Raw genomic sequence first — 22,203 nt, forward strand, 5'->3', positions numbered from 1 at the left:
CACAATTAGTTGATCAATATTCTCAATAATATAACAAAAGGCTTTCTTACAGACTGTATTATAATACAAATACAAACCACACATGGATTATTGCATGGTCCTGAAGCCAGCAGCGCCCTTGGTCATGAGATTGGTTTTAAATGTTTGCTGTATTATTGTTTTTAAATCATTGGAGTATACAGATTTTAAAAGTGTTTTATGATTACAATAGTTCGTAAAGTAGCAGAAGTATTCACACATCACAGTGACGGAGGTTAAAGGTTAATTATCAACCTTCTGTGGAGGAAATAAGGTGCTTGTTGTGCATTACGTTCAACATTTTCCTAATGTACCTTCAAACAGCTAATACCGCTTGAGCATTCCTGTCTGTGCCTAATGTCGAGTCATAGTCATGTAGTTTCTCTTTTCAAGTTCTTCTTGATGAAAATCACACTTTAACCTTTGACTTTCATAAATGATGTGACAGACTTAACACCATGTTAAGTCTATTTGGCAAATTCTGATCAATTATGAAGGATTAACCAGAATATTCTGACCGGCTACCTTTGATAACGCAGAAACAGAAATCTTGAGTTGTGGTATCAGGGTGCTCAGCCCACAGATATTGAACTTCACATACCCCATCTGCCTCCATTTGGGACTGCAATGGCCTTAAAAGCCCTACACATATCTTCCCTACTTAAGTGCAGCCTTTTTTCTAATGGAATTACAATATCGGCATCTGGCCTCTGACTTCTCATCAATTGTGTGGGCGTCCTTTAGAGGACATTTCATCGGAATAAAGGCAAATACGGTGGTGCCTTTATCTGCAGAAATATGTGGCCTGTAGCCAGTGGGTGGGGCACCACATGCTCGCTCTCACTGTTAGATTGGATAGAAAAGTCTGCAGCAGGACAAGCGAATATTAATGACGTTTCTGAGTGTTTCGATTCCATCAAGAACAAAAACAAATCTTAGCTAACCAACACTCACTGGGTTTTAGTGGATTACTATATTTCACAGAAATATTACAGAAACAGTTTCTTTGGTACAATAATCCAGCTGTGCAGAAATCAGGGAGTCGGGAAGAAGCAGCTCATTAAATTCTGTGCTTGTTTAAGACTGAAGCACATATTATATCATCATAATACCAGAGCTGAACTGGATGACTCATTCCTCATTAAATTACTTCAGATGTTATTTAAAAAATATATATCTAAAAGTGAAGCTGCTTGTGCTGCCACCTAAACCAATCATAACGTGGCCTCAAATGTTAAAGTAACCTTATGAGCAGAAACTGATATAAGAGACTATCAGTTATGGAGACAAAGATAAAGGCAAAAAAAAAAACTGTATTAAATTAAATAAGCAAACTGATATGAATGAACCTTACATTTAGACAATACAAATCATCAGCAAGAATAATAAAAAACAAGCAAAAACAAATAATAAAACAAACCTCAGCTAACGTGGAAGCTACACTGCAAGGTGGTCTGTTTAATAAATAAAATGTGACAGGTCACATACAGGACCATTAACATCTCTGTAAACAGAACTCAGCTCCCACAAAGCTCCAAATGCAGAAAAACTGCATCTGCATGCAGAGAACTGTTTGTGGAGACATCCAGCATATCGACGCACAGTGAGTGAATGATGAAGAACAAACCATAGCGAGGGGCAGGGCTACTACACTGCATTATGTCCATCAGGTAAAAAAAGAAAAGAAATCTGTTGGCTAATCTACACCATATCAATAACAGCTTCCTTAAGGTTTTAAAATGCACTGCAGCTGCATTTTAAAACATATCTACAAGCAATGCCAAAGAAACACACAGGTATGAGTACAGAGGTACTATGAAGGTAGCTCACTTCTTACTGGAGTATATCACCATAGTGACTTAAACTGTAGAGCAAACCTGCTTCAGAGCAGGTTGTGTTTGAGATTACGGATCAACAAGTATGAAATCACCACTTAGCTACCAATCAGTTCTCTGGAAAACTGCTTTACAACAAGTACCTGAAAGATCCCTTTGGACTGCTGTGCCATGGATAGTGGGAGGATCTTTCCATTGATGAGCATCAGTAGTCTAATCAGTTTAGATTCTTAAATTCAACTTCGTTCTTTGACTTTTCCCATTTGTCTGCAGAACAATTTCACAACATTTTGAATTCCTCTATAAACATTAATCTCGTTTTTTCTTTTGTCTGCAACACTTGTCCCTAGCATGTCCTCGTCCATGACAGCATTTAATCTTATCTGAGCAATTCCTCTTGGTCTCCTGTATCACTGCTCATCATTCGACATGCTTTTCCCAGTATATCCACGGCCATTTTTGTATTTATGCTTGTATTTTCTCCCAGACTGGTAAACATCAACAGAGCTCAGCAAAAGAACTTTTAGTTCCTATTTGAACTTTATTAATACAAGTGTTTAACCTTTTCATGTTTATAGTTTTATCTTTCTTTGTAAAGTCAGCTGTTCTGCTGCTCTCTATGTGATTGGTCAGATGCCCCCAACGCCACCCCTTTCATGTAAACAGGCTAGTAGCTAAAATGGGAAACCCTGGTTTACCTCATAGATTGATAACTAGCGTCATGTGATCACTTAGTCTGATTGACAATGTTGGGATAAGTTAATCAAGATAACAGAAAGATATCTTGAGTATGATGAACAATGAATTTAACTCCTAAATGTGACTTCCTAACACAGAATGTGATGACGTCATACGCTTTGTACTTTGATGTGTGGTGATTGGAAGTGTCTGTGTGGTGCAGCCTGGACAGACCAGACCAGCTGCACCACACAGACACTTCAAACCTCACCCGAGGACAAAAAGCACAAGAACAACAACAAAAAAAGAAAGAAAACAAACCTTAGAAACATGCAGGGTTACAGGAGAAGCCAGCCGTGCAGAGTCTGAATTTAACTCCTATTTATGACTTCCTACCAAAGAATGATGATGGGAGAATTTCGATTTATTTATTACGCATTAGTTTTATGGGTCTGTTCCACTTAAGGTCAGATTGGTGTCTATGAACCAAAATGAGTTTCACACCAAGACTAAACTCGTGTCATGGTTTGCATTATGCAGTGGTTACAGTGGTGACACTTATTAGACTCTGAAGTCTGTGCACCAGTTTTTCAGGGTCCTATAGGTGCAATTGTTGCGACCACTGTAAATGTGACACCATCACAGAAAAATTGTATAAAATCAGAAGAAGAAAGAGAACTCTAATATGATGGCTGCACACCAGCTGGATCATTATAACAACATCACATCACATGAGTAACTTCAACATGACGAGACTTCAAGGACTCCAACAATGTTCATACAGTGAGGATAAATAATGTTTTTTATTATTTATTATAAAAAGGACACAATATAGATATATAAAATGCAGCCAGAACTCCAATAACTAACATGTCCATTAATTTGACACGTTGATTTATATATAATTTCTTTTTCTCTCTTAGCTTTTCAGCTCCACATTTTTGCCATTTCTTCCACACTCAACTCTTTTCTACAAGCTGAGCACACAGTGAAGGTAGGGGAGGGCTGGTGGCATTAAGAGATTTGATTGGGCAATCTAGGGGCCAGTTAGTTCTTTCCTTTGGTGAAAGTTGGGCTCTTCAATTCAGCATGGTACAACTCCAAAGATTCTGCAACATCAAACCCTCTGTCTGCTAATATTACATCCAGTTACAAGATGAGCTTCCCGACCCCCTGAACTACAGATGCCCTACATGACTGTTAGGACAACTTATGTATTGCAAGTATGCAGTACTAAGAATAACTTGATGTTTCTGACTTTGCATTATGAATTGTTTATCCACTGACAAACATTTCAAGTTCTACTAAATTAAAAGACAATTTGTGGTAACCTGATTAGGATTCAAAAAGAATAATTAACAACACTTCTTGTAATGGTGTTAAAATCAGCCCAGCTTTTATTTTCATATGCAAAAAGTAAAAGCAAATCAGCCAACATACTGGACACATAATTGTCAATTATACTGTCACCATTGTTACTGGTATTGAAAGCTTATTGATAATTTGTCCAAGTAAGGAATGCCCTCTCACAAATGTCATGTGACAACCTCATTGGCTTACGGAACTGTGATGTCACACACATTTAGAATCTTACCACCACTGTGATCCTTCGATCCTAAAACCTATAAATAGGGGTGAGACGCAAGAACTTTTAGTCCGTTATTCGCAGCATTTATGTTTGCAGCATTCAAACGAACGTTCGCCAGAGAAGCCCTTTTTGGATCCTTTTCAGAGTCACTGTTAACAGATTCCAACATGTCTCCAAGAAAGCAGAAAAAAAGAGAAAACGTAAAGCCCAGCGCTCCTCTTTGCAATCGAGAAGACGATACGCAACTGCAGAAGATGTGCTTGGAAGAAATGCATGAGGAAAATCTCATGAACAATCACAATACGCGACACCCGCCCCAGCCAGAGTACACCAATTACATCTGGGAAAGTTTTTTTAAACAACGAACGGAGATTATCTTACTGAGAGAGCACTGTGAGAGAAGGACCGCTGAAGCAGATAAACTGTTCAGACAGCTTCTCGATAAGGAAGATATTATAAAGGAGAAAGAAATGGAACTCCTAGACATGCGGGGAAGGATCTTTGAGCTCCAAGCAAAGCTTAATAAAGTACAAGAAAAACCAACAGAAGAAATCCTCCAACAGAAGAAAAACGAGAAAGAGAGGGAAAAAAAGATTCAGGAGCTGCAAGTAAAGCTGGATGAAGCTCTGCAAAAAAATCAAGAACTCCTCCAAGAGAAGAAACAACTGGTCATAAAACTCCAAGGCACTGAGATAAATGAAAAAGTGCTGAAAGGAAGGGTTGAGTTTCTTCGAAAGAAAGCGCAACAGACCATGAAAAAGGAAGATATGGATTGCAAGCTTCAGGACAGCGAGAAACACAAGGAAGCCTTGCAAATAAAGCTTGATGAAGCTCTGCAAAAAAATCAAGAACTCCTCCAAGAAAAAGAACAAATGGACATAAAGCAGCGCAAACTGCAAGGCATGGAGGGAAAGTACAAAGCACTGCAGGCGAAGCTTGATAAAACACTGAACAAAAATAAAGAGTTGCTTCAAGAAAAAAAGCAACTAGAAATTAAACAGAAAGAAACGGACTCCAAGCTTGAAGGCGTGGAGGAAAAATACACCGCGCTGAAAATAAAGCTTGATAAAACAGTGCAAAGAAATAAGGATTTCCTACAAGACAAAGAACAATGGGAAATAAAGCAGAAAGAAGATAAACAAATTCTCCAGGACTTTGAGAGGAAAAACCAACAACTGCAAGACTGTTATAACCAACTGAACTCCAAAACAACTGAGCTGGAGGGGGAAAAGAAAAAAGTGCAAAAACAATGCTCAGAGATGCAGAGTAAGCTCAGTGACATGCTGAGAAAAAACACAGAACTGGAGAAACTTTCCAACAATTTGAAGTGCAAAAACACTGAGGTGCAGATGTTAAAGCAGCAAGTAGAGAAAACAAACAAAGACCTGCAGTGTACACTTCAAGAACTCGAGAGAAGTCAGCAGCTACAAGACGCACACAACAAATTACAACACAGTTATACAGAGATGCACGAGGCAAAGCTTATGCAGGAGGCCAAATGTAAAGAACTGAAAGAAAGGCTGGAAGAAAAACAAGCCAAATTAGAAGAAGTGGAGACAACATGCAGGAAACTTGAGAAGGAAAACACACAAACAATTGATGAGTTACGAACCCTCATCCTAGAGAAAATAGTGCTCGTGGAAAAGATCACGGAAAAGAAGAAAAAACGCTTCCGCTTCTTCTGGAGAAAGAGCACTCCTGCTTTTTCTACTTTTTCTACTTTTCCTTCTGCTGATGTCACCCCGTCTTCCTCCTCCACCGTTGCATCGTAATTTTCACCTTAACTCCTAACACCTGCCCCATCTCCCCCCCCCCCCCCCCCCCCCTCTCTCTTTCACCCTCACCCCCCAACCAGTCCCGACAGTTGACTGGCCCCTCTAGAGCCTGGTTCTGTCATAGGTTTCTTCCTTTAAAGGGAGTTGTTCCTATCCACTGTCGCACCCAGTGCTTGCTCAGAGGGCATAGTTGGGGTTCTCTCTCCTCTCTTTCCTCCTTTCTATCCCTTTCCTTTACCCTCTTCTTTAACCCCCACCCCTCCCCCTTTTCTATTCCCCCGCTTTTCTATTTCCTTAATAATTTAATAATAAACACAATTGGCTACATTTTAAATGTGTCTGATCAACGTCTTCATTCAAGAATGAATTGTCTTTCTCACGGAGTCATGTGTATTTTGTGTTTTCCTCGGGCTGGTGATCCCCGCGGTCGTTCAGCCCCGGAGTCCAGAGTTTTAGTGTTTTAATCACATTTAGTGTTACATTTTAGATCACCACAATAGGATATCCATAATTTAGGATTCAGGCATTTGTTTTAGTTCAATATCGTAATCATTCTATGACTGAGTAGTTTACAGAAGCTTCAGTCTGCACCAATAACTTCTGTTGGAGCTATTTGTTCTTATTTTTTTATTATTTTGAAATTAGTTAAAGTTTGTTGTTAGTTTACTTATATTTTGGGGTTTATTTACAAGTTTATTTGTAGGTTAATATTTGTTTCAATGTTTTGTTTGTTTGATGTTACCTTGTTAAATTAGTCAGTAAAAGCTGTAGGGCCATTTTGTTTCTATAAATAAAGAGACTGGTATAGGACCAGCATGCACTGGGGTGAGCCTATGGTTTTTTACTAGAGCAGGAGAAGCAGCAGGACGTAACTAAAAATGGATCTTGTTATTGCTTGCCAAACTGGATAAAATAAACCATAAGAACGCAACTTTAAAGTTTGGACAGTGGACTTCTTTTGCCTGCGTACGAAATATTATCTCAGTGCAGCAGTGGCTTGTGGACTTTTAATTGTGGGATGTTTGGTTTGTCAAACAAAAGGAATTGCCACTACAAAAAGTAAAAAACCTGCCCGTGGACAAAGGAATAATCCTTCATTAATGGATATGTTGGATATATGGATTTCAAGGATCACCGTCGAACTCGAATAAAAGTTACTGGATCGTCTGTAAGTACTCCAGACGGATTTGATGTTGAAGCCTGGATCAACATGTCACTCGTTCATCAAAGCTGGTGAGTGACAATATTGTTTAAGCCGTAAAGGAAAACGGTGAAGCTATTGGAGTTTAAAGACATTATTTCACTACAAAGACTGATGAACTGAGTTTTGATGTACTAAATTTGTGCATAATAGGATCACTAATTGAAACATGCCAACGCCCTCTGTGGAAATGTTTGTTCGGTGCAATCATGTTTGTGCTTTATGCTATGGATTCTCAGTGTGCTGTGCATCTTTATAATGTTTGAAATAATCCAAGAGGACAATAAAAATGTCGGATATTAAGAGTAAACAAGAGAGTAAACAAGAGGATGACACTCAGATGCAAGCAGAGAAAAGAAGCATCAAATTTACGCCAAAAGATTTGGATTTGTATATAAAGACATGCCAAGAAAAGCGGAGTTCAATGTGTAAGCAAGCATCTAAGTACATGGGGAAAATTTCTGCTTTAATGACCTCACATGAGAGCGTTAAGGAAGTGTCTTCTGAATTTGGGAAGTTTATTAAATGCTATCAAGATGCAAACGCTTTGCAAGAATCCTTTTTAAGTTTGCCACTGCCAGAAGATGAAGTGAAAAGGCAAAGCGCACATTTTCAGTCTAAGGTGACAGCATTCTCTGTTTTTACGGACAAAGTAAAGGTTTGGTTGCAGGAAGCAGGCGAGCCGTATACTGAACAAAGCAATACTGCTCTTAATGATCAAGCTGTTGAAAGTTTGGATGAAATAAATCCTGAAGACAGTGTCTCTAATATCTCAAGTGTAAAGCCACCTTCGAAAACATTGTCACAGCAAAGTCGAATTTCATCAACATCTTCCGCACGCATTAAAGCTGCGGCTGACAAGGCAGCGCTCATGGAGCGACTCGCTGCATTAAAGAAAAACATTCTATTGAAGCGCAAGAGGAAAAACTGAGAAAAGAAAAGGAGAAATTATCCTTGGAAACAGAGTTGGCAGCAACTAAGGCAAAGCTTCGTGTCTTAAAAATAAACTCAGTTTGTAGCTCTGAGCGTTCTGATGGAATGAACTCTTATTTTGAAAGAGGGCACGTACAAGAAGCGCCTTGTGCTGATACATTTGTTCCGGCAGAAAGAGATTACTCTGGTACAAATTCTACATCTGAATCACAAGTAATCGTACCTCAAAACTCAATCAACTGGAAGCAGAACAAATTCCACTGTTCTGCATAGTTGTTTGTTTTGTTCACACAGCAATCATTTACTAGAGAATTGTAAGCAGTTTAAAGCTAAAATTCATCGGGATAAGCTGACTTTTATCAAGGAAAGGGGAATTTGTTTTGGTTGTTTAAAAGTTGGTCACATAAGCAAAGACTGTAGGAGTCATTTGAGACACAGCAGCTGAGCAAATGATCATTTCATGCTGAAGACATCCTCAGACAGAATTAAATACATACATAAACACAGCCTGGTGCCAATAACACAGCTAATGACACTGCTGTATCATTGGCTTTACTGATTAAAGACCATATCTGAAGGAAATCTTTGAACACAACAGAAAGTGACCTTTTAAACCTGCGACACTGATGCTGCATTCAAGGACCATTAAAAACATTTGAAAGGACTTAAGAACATGAAGAAAATGTGACTTGTTTCTCTGTAATGAAGCTGTTTTAGTGAAGAAAGTTGAAAGGTCACAGAGCGACTGCTGAATCTTCTGCTCTAAACATGAACTCTGAACTTTGTGATGCTTCAGGAGGAAAACTGCTTCAGTTATTCTCTCAGATTAGTTTCATATTTTCTGCATCAGATTTGAGTGAGATCCTGCAATGAAGACAGAAGAAAAGACTTTGTTCAAAGTTTGATTTATAGTCAAACCTTCCAGTTTATTCACACAATAAAACATCAACACAATATATGAATTCATTCATTAAAATCACAGTTTTTCCTCATTTGTTTGATGATTTTGACAAAAACAAACACAAACACACACACACGGTCTGCCATACTCATAAAGAGAAATGTCGACATTGTTCAATACAAATATTCCAGAAACATTTAGAGGATAGAGAAGTTTACATTTTCATGTGGAGAAATATTTTAGTAAATCAAAATGATGATGAGCAGTGATAGCCTCCATAAACAGTCACAGGAAAGATCTCCTTTAAAAACTCAGAAACATCAAGAGAACAACTAGAAGATGTGGAGGTACCACCCATAATGTTTGACTGACAGCTGATCTCTGTGCAGAAATGATGGAGAGAAAATAAAATGAAACTAAAATACAGATTTAAACCCACAATATGAAAGACTTCAGTCTATTTCAATTTAATCAACTCAGCAGTGGCTCCATAATTACCGTAAACCAACAGTCCAGCATAGAGCGGCTGAGTGAATGTGGTCTGGACTCTGTGGAGGAGAGTCATGGTTTCAGAGACGCTGTAGAAGGACAAAATACCTGCTCTGTGATCCAGGTACACTCCTACTCTGGAGGAACGAGGACCTGAGACAGGAGTTTGGATGTAGTTGTACCAAAATGTATAACTGTTGTTGTCACAATCTAATGACCAAGATTTGTCATTACGTCCAAATCCACTCCCTGCTCTGCTGATATTCTTGTATGCGACTGCTACATAAGCTCCGTTTCCTCTCCACTCCACCTCCCAGTAACAACGTCCAGTCAGACTCTCTCTACTCAGGACCTGAGACCAGTCAGTGAATCTGTCTGGATGATCAGAATAAGACTGTTGTTGATTCATCCGTGTTGCTTTTCTGTTCCCCTTTGATAATAACAGCAGTTTGTGTGCTGTGTTTGGATCCAGTGTGATTTCACATGAATATTTTAAGAATCCAGCTCTGGTCTTTGGCTCTGGTGGATCTGACAGTAAAACATCCACTTCAGTGACTGTCAGTGAGATGTTTGTCCATTCCTCTCTCAGAATGTCCTGTAGTTTATCTCTGACCTCTGACACAGCTGCTGTCACATCCTCAAAGTAGCTCAGAGGACGGATATTGATGCTGGATGAGTCTGTAGACTCACTGAGTGCTGACAGTGAGGGGTAGTTGTGTAGAAACTGGATGTGATCCTCTGTGTGTGAGAGCTGCTTCAGCTCAGCATCTTTCCTCTTCAGCTCAGTGATCTCCTGCTCCAGCTTCTCCTGAAGCTCTTTGACTCGACTCACTTCAGTTTCCTGCTGGGATCTGATCTGCTGCTTCACATCAGAGCTTCTTTTCTGGATGAGATGGATCAGCTCAGTGAAGATCTTCTCACTGTGCTCCACTGTTTGATCAGCAGACTGATTGATGGCCTCCACCTCCTGTTGAAGCAGCTTCACATCTTTCTCTCTGTCCTGGATTCTCTGCTGGATGTTTTGTCGACTCACCTCCAGCTCTCTCTGCCTCTCAGTCCTTTCTGCTGCAGCTGAGACTGTGTCGTGGCCTTTATGTTCATCCACAGAGCAGAGATAACAGATACTCTGCTGATCAGTACGGCAGAACATCTTCATCACCTCATCATGACGAGAGCAGATGTTCTCCTGGAGCTTCTTGGAGGGCTCCACCAGCTTGTGTTTCTTAAATGTAGGTGAATCGTAATGAGTCTGAAGGTGTTTCTCACAATAAGATGCCAGACAGAATAAACAGGACTTGAAGGCTTTCATTTTTCTTCCAGTGCAGACATCACAGGCCACATCTTCAGGTCCAGCATAGCAGTGATCAGCAGGAGCAGCTTGGAGTCCAGTCTTCTTCAGCTCCTCCACTAAATCTGCTAACATGGTGTTTTTCACCAGGACAGGCCTCGGTGTGAAAGTCTGTCTGCACTGAGGGCAGCTGTAGATTTTCTTCTTTTCCTCTTCATCCCAGAAGCTTTTAATACAGTTCATGCAGTAGCTGTGTCCACAGGGAATAGCCACCGGATCCTTCAGTAGATCCAAACAGACCGAACAGCAGAATTTTGTTTGATCCATTTGATTCATGTGCTGTGCCGTTTCACCGTCTCTCAGTGACTGTCAGACAGTTTCACTTCCTCTGAACAGAAACAACCTCTGTGCTCTGAAGGGAAACAGATCTCTGCTCTTGTTCACCTCCTACAGGAAATGAGGCTCACCAGCAACTGCATTTACACCATGTTGTTTAGACCCATCCTGATACATACACATCTGTGAAGGGAGGCACTAAAGAAATATTCTTACAGAGCGACCAAGAGCCAATCACATGATGCAGGGTGTGGTATGTTTGGTTACAGCATGCAGTAACAGGTCTGACCCAGTTAAACTTTAACAATTCATTTCTTCATGGTGCAAATATATAGTAGACTCAGGAGTTTAACTCAGTTTTCTTGGCCTTTGTTTATCGTTCATTTAAAATCTTAATGGGTAAAGATCATCATAATTACATATGAAATTATATGTACAAATTATATGTTCCATTACACTATTAACAGCACAGATTATACAGCAAACATCAGATTCATGGATGGAGCCAGAGGCTAAATGACTGTTCAGTCCTCTTTAGGAAACGATCTTCATATGACGACAAACACGGCAACAATCAGCTGTCAAACTGTACAAGAAGTTCACAGTAATGTAAAAGAAGTTATATCACTTTATTTTTAAACGTACGCACTCAGGGTCAGGACTGAAGACACTGATCGAGAAAATACTCTAAATATAAATATTCACCTAAACATTCAAAATTATTCAATTGCATGAAAAGAAATATGAACTCTCTACAATACTGGCTTCTGATTGGTTGAAAAAGCAGGTGCTGAACTTCAGAAGAGCTAAACCTGCAAAACTGTGTAAACCCAGAGTGGATGCTGCCCTCTGACCTTTCAGAAGTACGATCTTTTTATGACACAGAGGCAGAGTTATTATTCATCACTTTAAAGATGATATTCGTTACATGTTCTTCACTCGTTGTCTAGTAAAGTCCAGAGAATGAGACACATGATTTGAAAACATACAGCTGCATGTTAGAGATCACAGAGTTCTTCAGTCTTATGAGAACTCATGGAGACTAAATGTCAGACACATCAACAGTAAATGTCGTTCCTCCCCCCGTGAGTTTGTGTCCTCCACACTTGTTTACACAAACATCTGAGGTTTGAACAGTGTGCAAAACCACATGTTACAAAGCTGCTGAGCTACTGAATACTGGAATATTTCATTCAATATCACCATCTGACCAAAGGACAAACACAGAGAGGATTAGAGCGCCAAACTTTGTTTCAAACTGTTTCAGATTTTAGAGGCAAAAAGCAGAATTTCTACCTGGACAAAGAAATCAAAGCAGGAGAAAAACAAGCTTTTACATTTATTCAAAGGCATTATGTGAATGTACTCTGAGCCACAGCCTCCTAAAGTAAAGACATTTGATCATCTAAACCAGACAGAGTCATGTTTTCAGCAGTGTCTGTATCCTCCATATAGACCATGCCATGGTCCACCTAGGGTGACCAGCTGTCTGACTTTATGTGGGACTACACAGCGCTCAGTCCTTGTTTCCCTGTGCCACACACACATTGAGCCAATGTCTAGTTTTTTTATTGACTCTAGTTTCTGTCGATCGCTAGGCCCACAAAAAAACCCTGTACAGGAAGTAGATTTCATCTCTCTGATAAAAGGAGTTCTAATCCCTGATCCTATGAGTCTGAGCCAGTAGATAATATTGATATGATCATATTTATGCCTTTGTTGTTTCACAAAGGGTTAAAAACATTCACAGGTTGGACTGTGGTTCTCCTTTTAGCGTCTCTGCTGGAATTTTAACTGTGAACCTCTTAGATCCAAACTTCTGAACTGCTCATCTCACAGAGGACAAAAGGGAAGAACCCCGAATCTCTTCTTCACCTCACTTTTATACCTGCTCACCCTTTCTCCCCCCTTCCCTCACTGGACGCCACATCTTCACACTTGGGCCAATCAGGTTGTTGACATTTGATCATCTGATGTCCACCCACACCTCATCTCTCTCTCTCTCTCTGACTCACAAGATTTAACACAAAGTTTAAACTTTAAAATCACTTCATTACATTTTCTTTGTTATTCTTAACACAGAAAATTCACATTCAAAAACTTAACACAGAATAAAACAGAGTAGCCAGTAGTGGGACATGGTTCCAGCAACTCTGATGGTGACGGCCCGTTTGAAGCTGAAGCTCCGGCACGTGTGTCAAAAAATCAACACACTGCTTCAGAAACGCTGTGCTGAGGCTTGGTTTGACTGAACAGAGTCACGTGATCAATGACGTCTGAAGCTTCATTCAGCACGTCACTGCTTCAGTACCTGATTCAAAGATTTATAAGGAATTGAACCATTGGTGGGATTTGTGCCGTGTTTTGGTGATTTTGTGAGAGCGAATCAGTGTGTGACATAATTATAGACATGGAGCCAGGAAGAGAGGACGCTCTGCCTGTTCCTCAATAAAAACCAGTTCATCAGCATTTCTGCTCCCAGGTCTAAAATGTACATAAGAAATATGATGTACACATAATTATAATGATATAACTTATAGTATATTATATATAAACGTACCAGTCTGCTGGTTAATTACATAATCAGGTGGAGGCAGTGACCTCACAACCTCCTATAAGCTTTAAGTTAAGGTTACTTTATTTATACCCACAGGTAAATTTGCTTTACAGAACAATGATAGCATTTGGCCTCCCTTCACAAACACACACACCTAATGAAACCTGACAAAACACATATTTAGTAATTAAACAAAATGAATCAAATCAAAAACAATTCTTATTGAGTTCAGTGACAGCAGCAGGGACAAAGCTGTTTTTATAATGCTTTGTCCTGCATCTTGGAACTAGAAACCTCCGTCCTGAAGAAAGAAGCTAAATCCACCCCGTAGAGGATGGGAACCATTTTTAAGGATTGATTAAGCCATCTGTGGTACCTGTTTAGAGTACAGGGAGTCTAAACAGGCCTGTGACTCATCTATCAGACGACTGGACCATCTCACTCACTAATTCAGTCAATTTTTCTCTGTGACAGAGGTCTGACTGAACCATGGCACCAAACAAAAAGATAAAACAGACTCAATAAAAGAACAAGAAAACAAAGTTAAAATCTTTCGCTCAATGTGGAAATGAGCAAGTTTCCTGAGGCAGTAAAGGCACTGGTGACCCTTTTTACAGACCGATTTGCAATAAAAGTTCAGTTTTTCATTGATTATGGTCCCAAGATATTTATATGATTGCACTTGCTCTATTTTCTGACCTTTAATTAAAGTGACTCTGTGCCCATTTTGTTGTTTCCTAAAATCAATAACCATATCTTTTGTTTTAGATATGTTCAATTGGAGATAAGACTCCTCCCACCACTGAACACACTCATCAATGATTGGACCGTGGTGAGTTTCACCCTCTTTCTGTAAGCTGACAATAACAAAGTCATCTGTAAATTTAATGATGGCCCTGTTTTCATATCTGCTCTGACACGTGTTTGTAAAGAGAATGAATAATAAGGGCGATAAGAGACCCTGGAGGAGAAGCTGTGGAGGAGAACACTGGGTCAGACAGAACCTCATTTATTCTCACTCTTTGTGACCTGTCAGTTAAAAGATCTAAAATCCAGCAAACCAGGTTTTTCCTGATTTCAAACTCTTCTAAAAGTCTTTTCATTAAAATATGGGGCTGTATTGTATTAAAAGCAGAAGAAATATCAATGAAAAGAAGTCTTGCAAAAGTCCCTTTACTCTCTACATGTTTAAGAATCAGATTTAGTCGAGTCAAAAGCGCGTCCTGCACTCCTCTGTTGGGCCTGCACGCAAACTGCATTGGATCCAGCTGATATTCAATCTCTTCCATAATCACATTTCTGATGACTTTTTCAAAGACTTTCATGACAACTCAGGTGAGGCAACAGGCCTGAAGTCATTCAGGACGTTTGGACGACTAGATTTAGGGACATGAACGACGACAGCTTCCTTCCAAAGCGAGGGCACATTTTGTATTTGAAAGGATTTATTGAAAATAAGCTGAAATTTAGGACTGAGCTCTTTAGCACAAGATTTAATTAGGCGGCACTAATGTTATCAGGGCCCTGGCTCTTGTTCACATTAACTGTATGAAAGGCCTTTTGGACATCGCTGAGTTCAGTGATGAAGTGTTGAGTATCTTTCAGTTTCTGTTTCAGTTCAGAAGAACTAAAACGAGCATCAAGCATATTCAAATCTCTGTCTGACTTAAAACCGTCTACAATGATCTGACTGCTGCTCTGGGGATTTTGAAACCCTGATATGGTTTTCATACAAGTCCAGGCAGACCCAAAATCTTTTGCAGCAAATTTTCTTTCAAGAAGGTTTTTGTAGATCTGTTTTGCTTTCAAGAGCTCGATTTTCAAGTCTTTGGTGACTGCCTGAAAGTCAGTAACAGCCCCCTCTTTAAAAGCCTGTCTCTTTTTCCTTAAACAGGATTTGATGCATTTGGTGACCCATGGCTTATTGTTAGGGTACACTTTAGCATGCTTAAGGGGTATAATCATGTCTTTACAAAAAACTGCATATGAGCTAACATCCACCAAAGCATCAAGACTGAATAAAAACTTCCCAATCTGTAAATTTAAAACATTCCTGCAAGGTAAGCACAGATTCTTCTGACCACATGATTGATTGATGATAACATAATTTTTTCACCCCCCAAAAATTCATGTTCAAAGCAACATATCAGCCCGATATCACACAGAACTGTCACATGACATCAAACACAAGCTGTCAGCTCTGCAGAGTGGGCAATCATAATGAAGCAGTTCATTATAAGCTGTAGACTCAAGCTGCTCTTCATATATTTGCCCACCAGATGTCACCAAAGAGGACTGTGATGAAAGCTTCGAGTAATGAACCGTTTTTCATTACAAGCTTGGCCAACTGACTACAATCTACAATAAACTAATATGGCTTTTCAATCCTCTCTTCAATCACTTGGTACCACCAGGAACCTTTAAATGGGCACTCAAGCTGCCTGGAGACTGTTTTGTCGTGCACATCAGAGAAACCACAGGTAAGACAATCTTATCCAAAAGGTCAGTGTAACAGTATTGTTTTCCACCAGCTTAACCAAACTTCCCACACTAACTGAAATTTCTTTTCCCAGGCAAACATTAAACAGCAGCAGCTGGAAAACTGGAAAACCTAAAGCCAACTAATCAATAAAACATAACAAACTTTTGTATGAGTGAGTATTGATAAACTGAGCATAATTAAACCTCAGTGAAACCACATATAAGTTCTGGTAACTGGCACATATTTATGTTTAATATGTTGTTTTATATTTTGATCAGTTTCAGGTGTTTGTGCGACTGTGTTAACCATCAGTAAAACCACATATAAATCACACTTCTGTGTTTAACAATTACAACACTTGATGCTGTTTTTCTGATTCAGGATTATGTGTGTGATGAGTTGGCCACACAGTTCTTATCTTTCTGCTTCACACACACACAAAACTGCCGAGGTTGAAGCTGGCTTCAGTCTCTTTCTACCCCAGGTCTCACCACATTTCCAAAATGTAAACTCTGAGTCTCATAAGAAATGTGGTTCAAAAAGATGTGCTGATCTATGAATGCATCCTTACTGAAAGCTAAAGATGTCCAGCAGACAGAAACAGCAGCTGAAGGAACAGTTATCATGAGCGAGTGTACAAACACTATCACAGGAAATAACAGAAATAAACTGTAGTTTCCATTTATACCTGTAGTATTTTTTCAGCTCCATGTCATCTTCCAATATGTCAAAATATGATTTCATTGTATCTTAAACAAATACAAACTTCTTTCTTCCCCCCAGAGAGCCAACAGTTTACTATCAGAACTGAGGCTGATCATTAACAGGGAGCAGCAGGTAACAAGGTCATCAGCAGTGGAGGAAAGTATGGAAGTAATACTCAGCTTCATATTTGAAGATACTCGAGTATCTTAGCTGCAGGTCTGGAACAATGGTTTTATTTCCTTTCCGATTAAACGTCTCACACAGCCCCTCATCTGTGACCCTTAGCAAACCCACTGGATATCTACCTGCACATAAAGGAGATCAGATCAGTTCCATCTAGACCAACTGTAACAGGAAAATGCTGCTTACACTTTGATGCATCACTTTCAGTTTGTCATATAAGACAATATATCAGATTGAGGCATTATTTTCCTGCAGTGAGTAAATCTACTTTGTACTTTACTCTTTTCTTTTAGGTAAAGGCTCTAAACAGTACTTGTACACTGTGGAAATCCCATAAGAACGTCTCCTGAACTCTGAAAAATAACAAAACAAAGACTAAAAGGAGGTCATGGGTGCTGATGATGATGCTGATGATGATGAGGAGTAGCATGCATTTAAAAAGTGACTGATGTCCTAGAATACAACAGAACAGTGTCTCTACAAACTTATGAAAACATGACAGTCTTGCATTAGTTTGTATTCTTATGATTTCAAAAAACGAGGGAAAAATCTCCTTGAAATGCACAATTCCTTTTTGTTATTTCTTAGTGTGTGACGTATTTTATTGGCTTTATGATTGGTGCAAACAGTTTCCTGATTCATAATGGAAATAGATTTTAGACACAGGAGGAACACGCAGTGATCAGCAGGAGCAGCTTGGAGTCCAGTCTTCTTCACACTGAGGAGGGACATATATGCAGGAACAGTTGTCATAACTGTTACAACCACCAGATGGCGAAAGAGTCCCACTGCAACTTTAAGCCATGAAGGATGTGTCTTGATGTTTGCTTGTGATAAATCTGCTTTATGTGAGTCTTTTTCAGAAAGTAACAGTAATATGTCTGATTATATGTCTTTAATCAGTAAAGTCTCGCTTTGCTAGAGATCAATAAATAATAAAATTGTAAACATGCAGCTGTATGTTAGAAGTCAAAGGGTCCTTAAGTCTTCTGTAAATTGACGGGGATCAAATGAAGGACACAAGTATCTGTTCTTACTCTAATAAATGCTGCTTTAATATCCAACAGACTATTTTCCTTCCTCATCAGCAGTAAACAGCTCGACTGCGTCTGTGCATTTGTGTCCTCCATACTTGTTTCCACAGACATCTCAGGCTTGATGCCACGATGCAGTGTAGAAACCTGACAACCCTCTGACTCATGTTCAAATGTTCAAGGACATTTCTCAGGATCATGTATGACCCCTTTTTGACATTTGGACTTTCATTAATAATATTTGTGTTTCTGAGTCATTTTTGTGGAGACTTCTGTCCAACGTAGTGTCCAAATGAAGCCTGAAGCTTTTCTTCACCCTCTTGTCAGATGGTCAGCAACAAAACTCTGTTCCAACCAATGTCTGATAAGAGATGAGACACAGCAGCTGAGCAAATGATCATTTCATGCTGAAGACATCCTCAGACAGAATTAAATACATACATAAACACAGCCTGGTGCCAATAACACAGCTAATGACACTGCTGTATCACTGGCTTTACTGATTAAAGACCATATCTGAAGGAAATCTTTGAACACAACAGAAAGTGACCTTTTAAACCTGCGACACTGATGCTGCATTCAAGGACCATTAAAAACATTTGAAAGGACTTAAGAACATGAAGAAAATGTGACTTGTTTCTCTGTAATGAAGCTGTTTTAGTGAAGAAAGTTGAAAGGTCACAGAGCGACTGCTGAATCTTCTGCTCTAAACATGAACTCTGAACTTTGTGATGCTTCAGGAGGAAAACTGCTTCAGTTATTCTCTCAGATTAGTTTCATATTTTCTGCGTCAGATTTGAGTGAGATCCTGGAATGAAGACAGAAGAAAAGACTTTGTTCAAAGTTTGATTTATAGTCAAACCTTCCAGTTTATTCACACAATAAAACATCAACACAATATATGAATTCATTCATTAAAATCACAGTTTTTCCTCATTTGTTTGATGATTTTGACAAAAACAAACACAAACACACACACATGGTCTGCCATACTCATAAAGAGAAATGTCGACATTTTTCAATACAAATATTCCAGAAACATTTAGAGGATAGAGAAGTTTACATTTTCATGTGCAGAAATATTTTAGTAAATCAAAATGATGATGAGCAGTGATAGCCTCCATAAACAGTCACAGGAAAGATCTCCTTTAAAAACTCAGAAACATCAAGAGAACAACTAGAAGATGTGGAGGTACCACCCATAATGTTTGACTGACAGCTGATCTCTGTGCAGAAATGATGGAGAGAAAATAAAATGAAACTAAAACACAGATTTAAACCCACAATATGAAAGACTTCAGTCTATTTCACTTTAATCAACTCAGCTGTGTCTCCATAATTATAAACTATCAGTCCAGCATAGAGCGGCTGAGTGAATGTGGTCTGGACTCTGTGGAGGAGAGTCATGGTTTCAGAGACGCTGTAGAAGGACAAAATACCTGCTCTGTGATCCAGGTACACTCCTACTCTGGAGGAACGAGGACCTGAAACAGGAGTTTGGATGTTGTTGTACAAAAATGTATAACTGTTGTTGTTACAATCTAATGACCAAGATTTGTCATTATGTCCAAATCCACATTCATTACCCCCTCCTTTTCTGCTGATATTCTTGTATGCGACTGCTACATAAACTCCTCTCCCTCTCCACTCCACCTCCCAGTAACAACGTCCAGTCAGACTCTCTCTACTCAGGACCTGCCACCATCTAGTGAATCTGTCTGGATGATCAGAATAAGACTGTTGTTGATCCACTGCTGTTGCTTTTCTGTTCCCCTCTGATAATAACAGCAGTTTGTATGCTGTGTTTGGATCCAGTGTGATTTCACATGAATATTTTAAGAATCCAGCTCTGGTCTTTGGCTCTGGTTGTGACAGTAAAACATCCACTTCAGTGACTGTCAGTGAGATGTTTGTCCATTCCTCTCTCAGAATGTCCTGTAGTTTATCTCTGACCTCTGACACAGCTGCTGTCACATCCTCAAAGTAGCTCAGAGGACGGATATTGATGCTGGATGAGTCTGTAGACTCACTGAGTGCTGACAGTGAGGGGTAGTTGTGTAGAAACTGGATGTGATCCTCTGTGTGTGAGAGCTGCTTCAGCTCAGCATCTTTCCTCTTCAGCTCAGTGATCTCCTGCTCCAGCTTCTCCTGAAGCTCTTTGACTCGACTCACTTCAGTTTCCTGCTGGGATCTGATCTGCTGCTTCACATCAGAGCTTCTTTTCTGGATGAGATGGATCAGCTCAGTGAAGATCTTCTCACTGTGCTCCACTGTTTGATCAGCAGACTGATTGATGGCCTCCACCTCCTGTTGAAGCAGCTTCACATCTTTCTCTCTGTCCTGGATTCTCTGCTGGATGTTTTGTCGACTCACCTCCAGCTCTCTCTGCCTCTCAGTCCTTTCTGCTGCAGCTGAGACTGTGTCGTGGCCTTTATGTTCATCCACAGAGCAGAGATAACAGATACTCTGCTGATCAGTACGGCAGAACATCTTCATCACCTCATCATGACGAGAGCAGATGTTCTCCTGGAGCTTCTTGGAGGGCTCCACCAGCTTGTGTTTCTTGAATGTAGGTGAATCATAATGAGTCTGAAGGTGTTTCTCACAGTAAGATGCCAGACAGAATAAACAGGACTTGAAGGCTTTCATTTTTCTTCCAGTGCAGACATCACAGGCCACATCTTCAGGTCCAGCATAGCAGTGATCAGCAGGAGCAGCTTGGAGTCCAGTCTTCTTCAGCTCCTCCACTAAATCTGCTAACATGGTGTTTTTCACCAGGACAGGCCTCGGTGTGAAAGTCTGTCTGCACTGAGGGCAGCTGTAGATTTTCTTCTTTTCCTCTTCATCCCAGAAGCTTTTAATACAGTTCATGCAGTAGCTGTGTCCACAGGGAATAGCCACCGGATCCTTCAGTAGATCCAAACAGACTGAACAGCAGAATTTTGTTTGGTCCATTTGATTCATGTGCTGTGCCGTTTCACCGTCTCTCAGTGACTGTTCGACAGTTTCACTTCCTCTGAACAGAAACAACCTCTGTGCTCTGAAGGGAAACAGATCTCTGCTCTTGTTCACCTCCTACAGGAAATGAGGCTCACCAGCAACTGCATTTACACCATGTTGTTTAGACCCATCCTGATACAGACACATCTGTGAAGGGAGGCACTAAAGAAATATTCTTACAGAGCGACCAAGAGCCAATCACATGATGCAGGGTGTGGTATGTTTGGTTACAACATGCAGTAACAAGTCTGACCCAGGCAAACTAGTTTAACTGGTTTAAACTGTTAAAATTAGTTTCAACTGGGTCAGCCCAGTTTAACTTTTTTGAGTTATGACAGTCAACACTCAGCGAGTTCATTTTATATTTCAAAAAGTTCAGCAAAGTTTAGGATGCTGTGATCAATAAAAATAAATCAAACTTTATATTTTGACATTTTCTAATCTTAGTTCATTCTCACACTTACAGAATGATGCATGGGAACAACTGACTCCACTAAATCAAACCTATGTTCAAATGAGATTATGATCGGCGACCGTGGCTCAGGGGGGTTGGGAATCGCATCTGTAACCGGAAGGTCGCCGGTTTGATCCCTGGGTTCTCTGTCCTGTTCGTTGTGTCCCTGGGCAAGACACTTTACCCTACTTGCCTACCGGTGTTGGCCAGAGGGGCTGATGGTGCGATATGGCAGCCTCGCTTCTGTCAGTCTGCCTCAGGGCAGCTGTGGCTACAACTGTAGCTGCCTCCACCAGTGTATGAATGTGAGAGTGAATGAATAGTGGCATTGTAAAGCGCTTTGGGTGCCTTGAAAAGCGCTATATAAATCCAATCCATTATTATTATTAAATAGTAACAAATATTTAAATTTAGCAACAACAAATGCAGATCGGTCCACAGTGTTTACAAAAACAAACAAACAAACATTATTTTGTAGTTTTTCCTGTGTACACAGTCACAGTGGAATTTAAAAGAAAACATCAAGATGTGCTTGAAATGAAAACTTTGAAGTTTAATTCAAAGGTTTTAGTAAAATTTTTTCATGAACTGTTTAGTAATTTTTGTTTTTTACAAAGTGTCCATGTCAGTAATTCATTTGAATGTATTTTGGTCTTAAACTGATCCAGTAACTGTAACTTTGCCTCACCTACTTAACCGAGTATTTTATTAAATACCAGTATTTTTTATTTAAGTTTGGGAAAAAT

At 39.7% G+C, this 22,203-nt stretch overlaps 2 protein-coding genes across 8 annotated transcripts; both read right to left on the bottom strand.

Annotated features, from left to right (window-relative positions):
* Positions 1 to 9,386: 9,386 nt before the first annotated feature.
* LOC146612946 (tripartite motif-containing protein 16-like) lies at positions 9,387 to 11,066 on the bottom strand. 4 transcript variants are annotated; one of them, XM_085377078.1, is made up of 2 exons: positions 10,714 to 11,053; positions 9,387 to 10,542 (listed from the first exon to the last, which is right to left on the bottom strand). In XM_085377078.1, exons 1-2 carry the CDS (start codon positions 11,040 to 11,042, stop codon positions 9,387 to 9,389), a joined length of 1,485 nt encoding a protein of 494 aa, XP_085233204.1. In that variant the 5' UTR covers positions 11,043 to 11,053. The 4 variants fall into 4 exon arrangements, with proteins under 4 accessions (XP_085233204.1, XP_085233203.1, XP_085233205.1 ...); XM_085377077.1 differs by having other exon boundaries at positions 9,387 to 10,480; positions 10,544 to 11,053; XM_085377080.1 differs by having other exon boundaries at positions 9,440 to 9,555; positions 10,251 to 11,053.
* An 8,040-nt stretch (positions 11,067 to 19,106) lies between these two features.
* LOC146612947 (tripartite motif-containing protein 16-like) lies at positions 19,107 to 20,991 on the bottom strand. 4 transcript variants are annotated; one of them, XM_085377103.1, is made up of 3 exons: positions 20,514 to 20,781; positions 20,449 to 20,472; positions 19,107 to 19,898 (listed from the first exon to the last, which is right to left on the bottom strand). In XM_085377103.1, exons 1-3 carry the CDS (start codon positions 20,764 to 20,766, stop codon positions 19,306 to 19,308), a joined length of 870 nt encoding a protein of 289 aa, XP_085233229.1. In that variant the 5' UTR covers positions 20,767 to 20,781; the 3' UTR covers positions 19,107 to 19,305. The 4 variants fall into 4 exon arrangements, with proteins under 4 accessions (XP_085233229.1, XP_085233227.1, XP_085233228.1 ...); XM_085377101.1 differs by having other exon boundaries at positions 20,433 to 20,781; XM_085377104.1 differs by having other exon boundaries at positions 19,362 to 19,471; positions 20,176 to 20,958.
* Positions 20,992 to 22,203: the final 1,212 nt, after the last annotated feature.

This window comes from Diplotaxodon limnothrissa, linkage group LG18 (genome assembly GCF_057381915.1).
Source record: "Diplotaxodon limnothrissa isolate DT_005_m linkage group LG18, D_limnothrissa_male_GT1.1, whole genome shotgun sequence".
NCBI lineage: Eukaryota > Metazoa > Chordata > Actinopteri > Cichliformes > Cichlidae > Diplotaxodon > Diplotaxodon limnothrissa.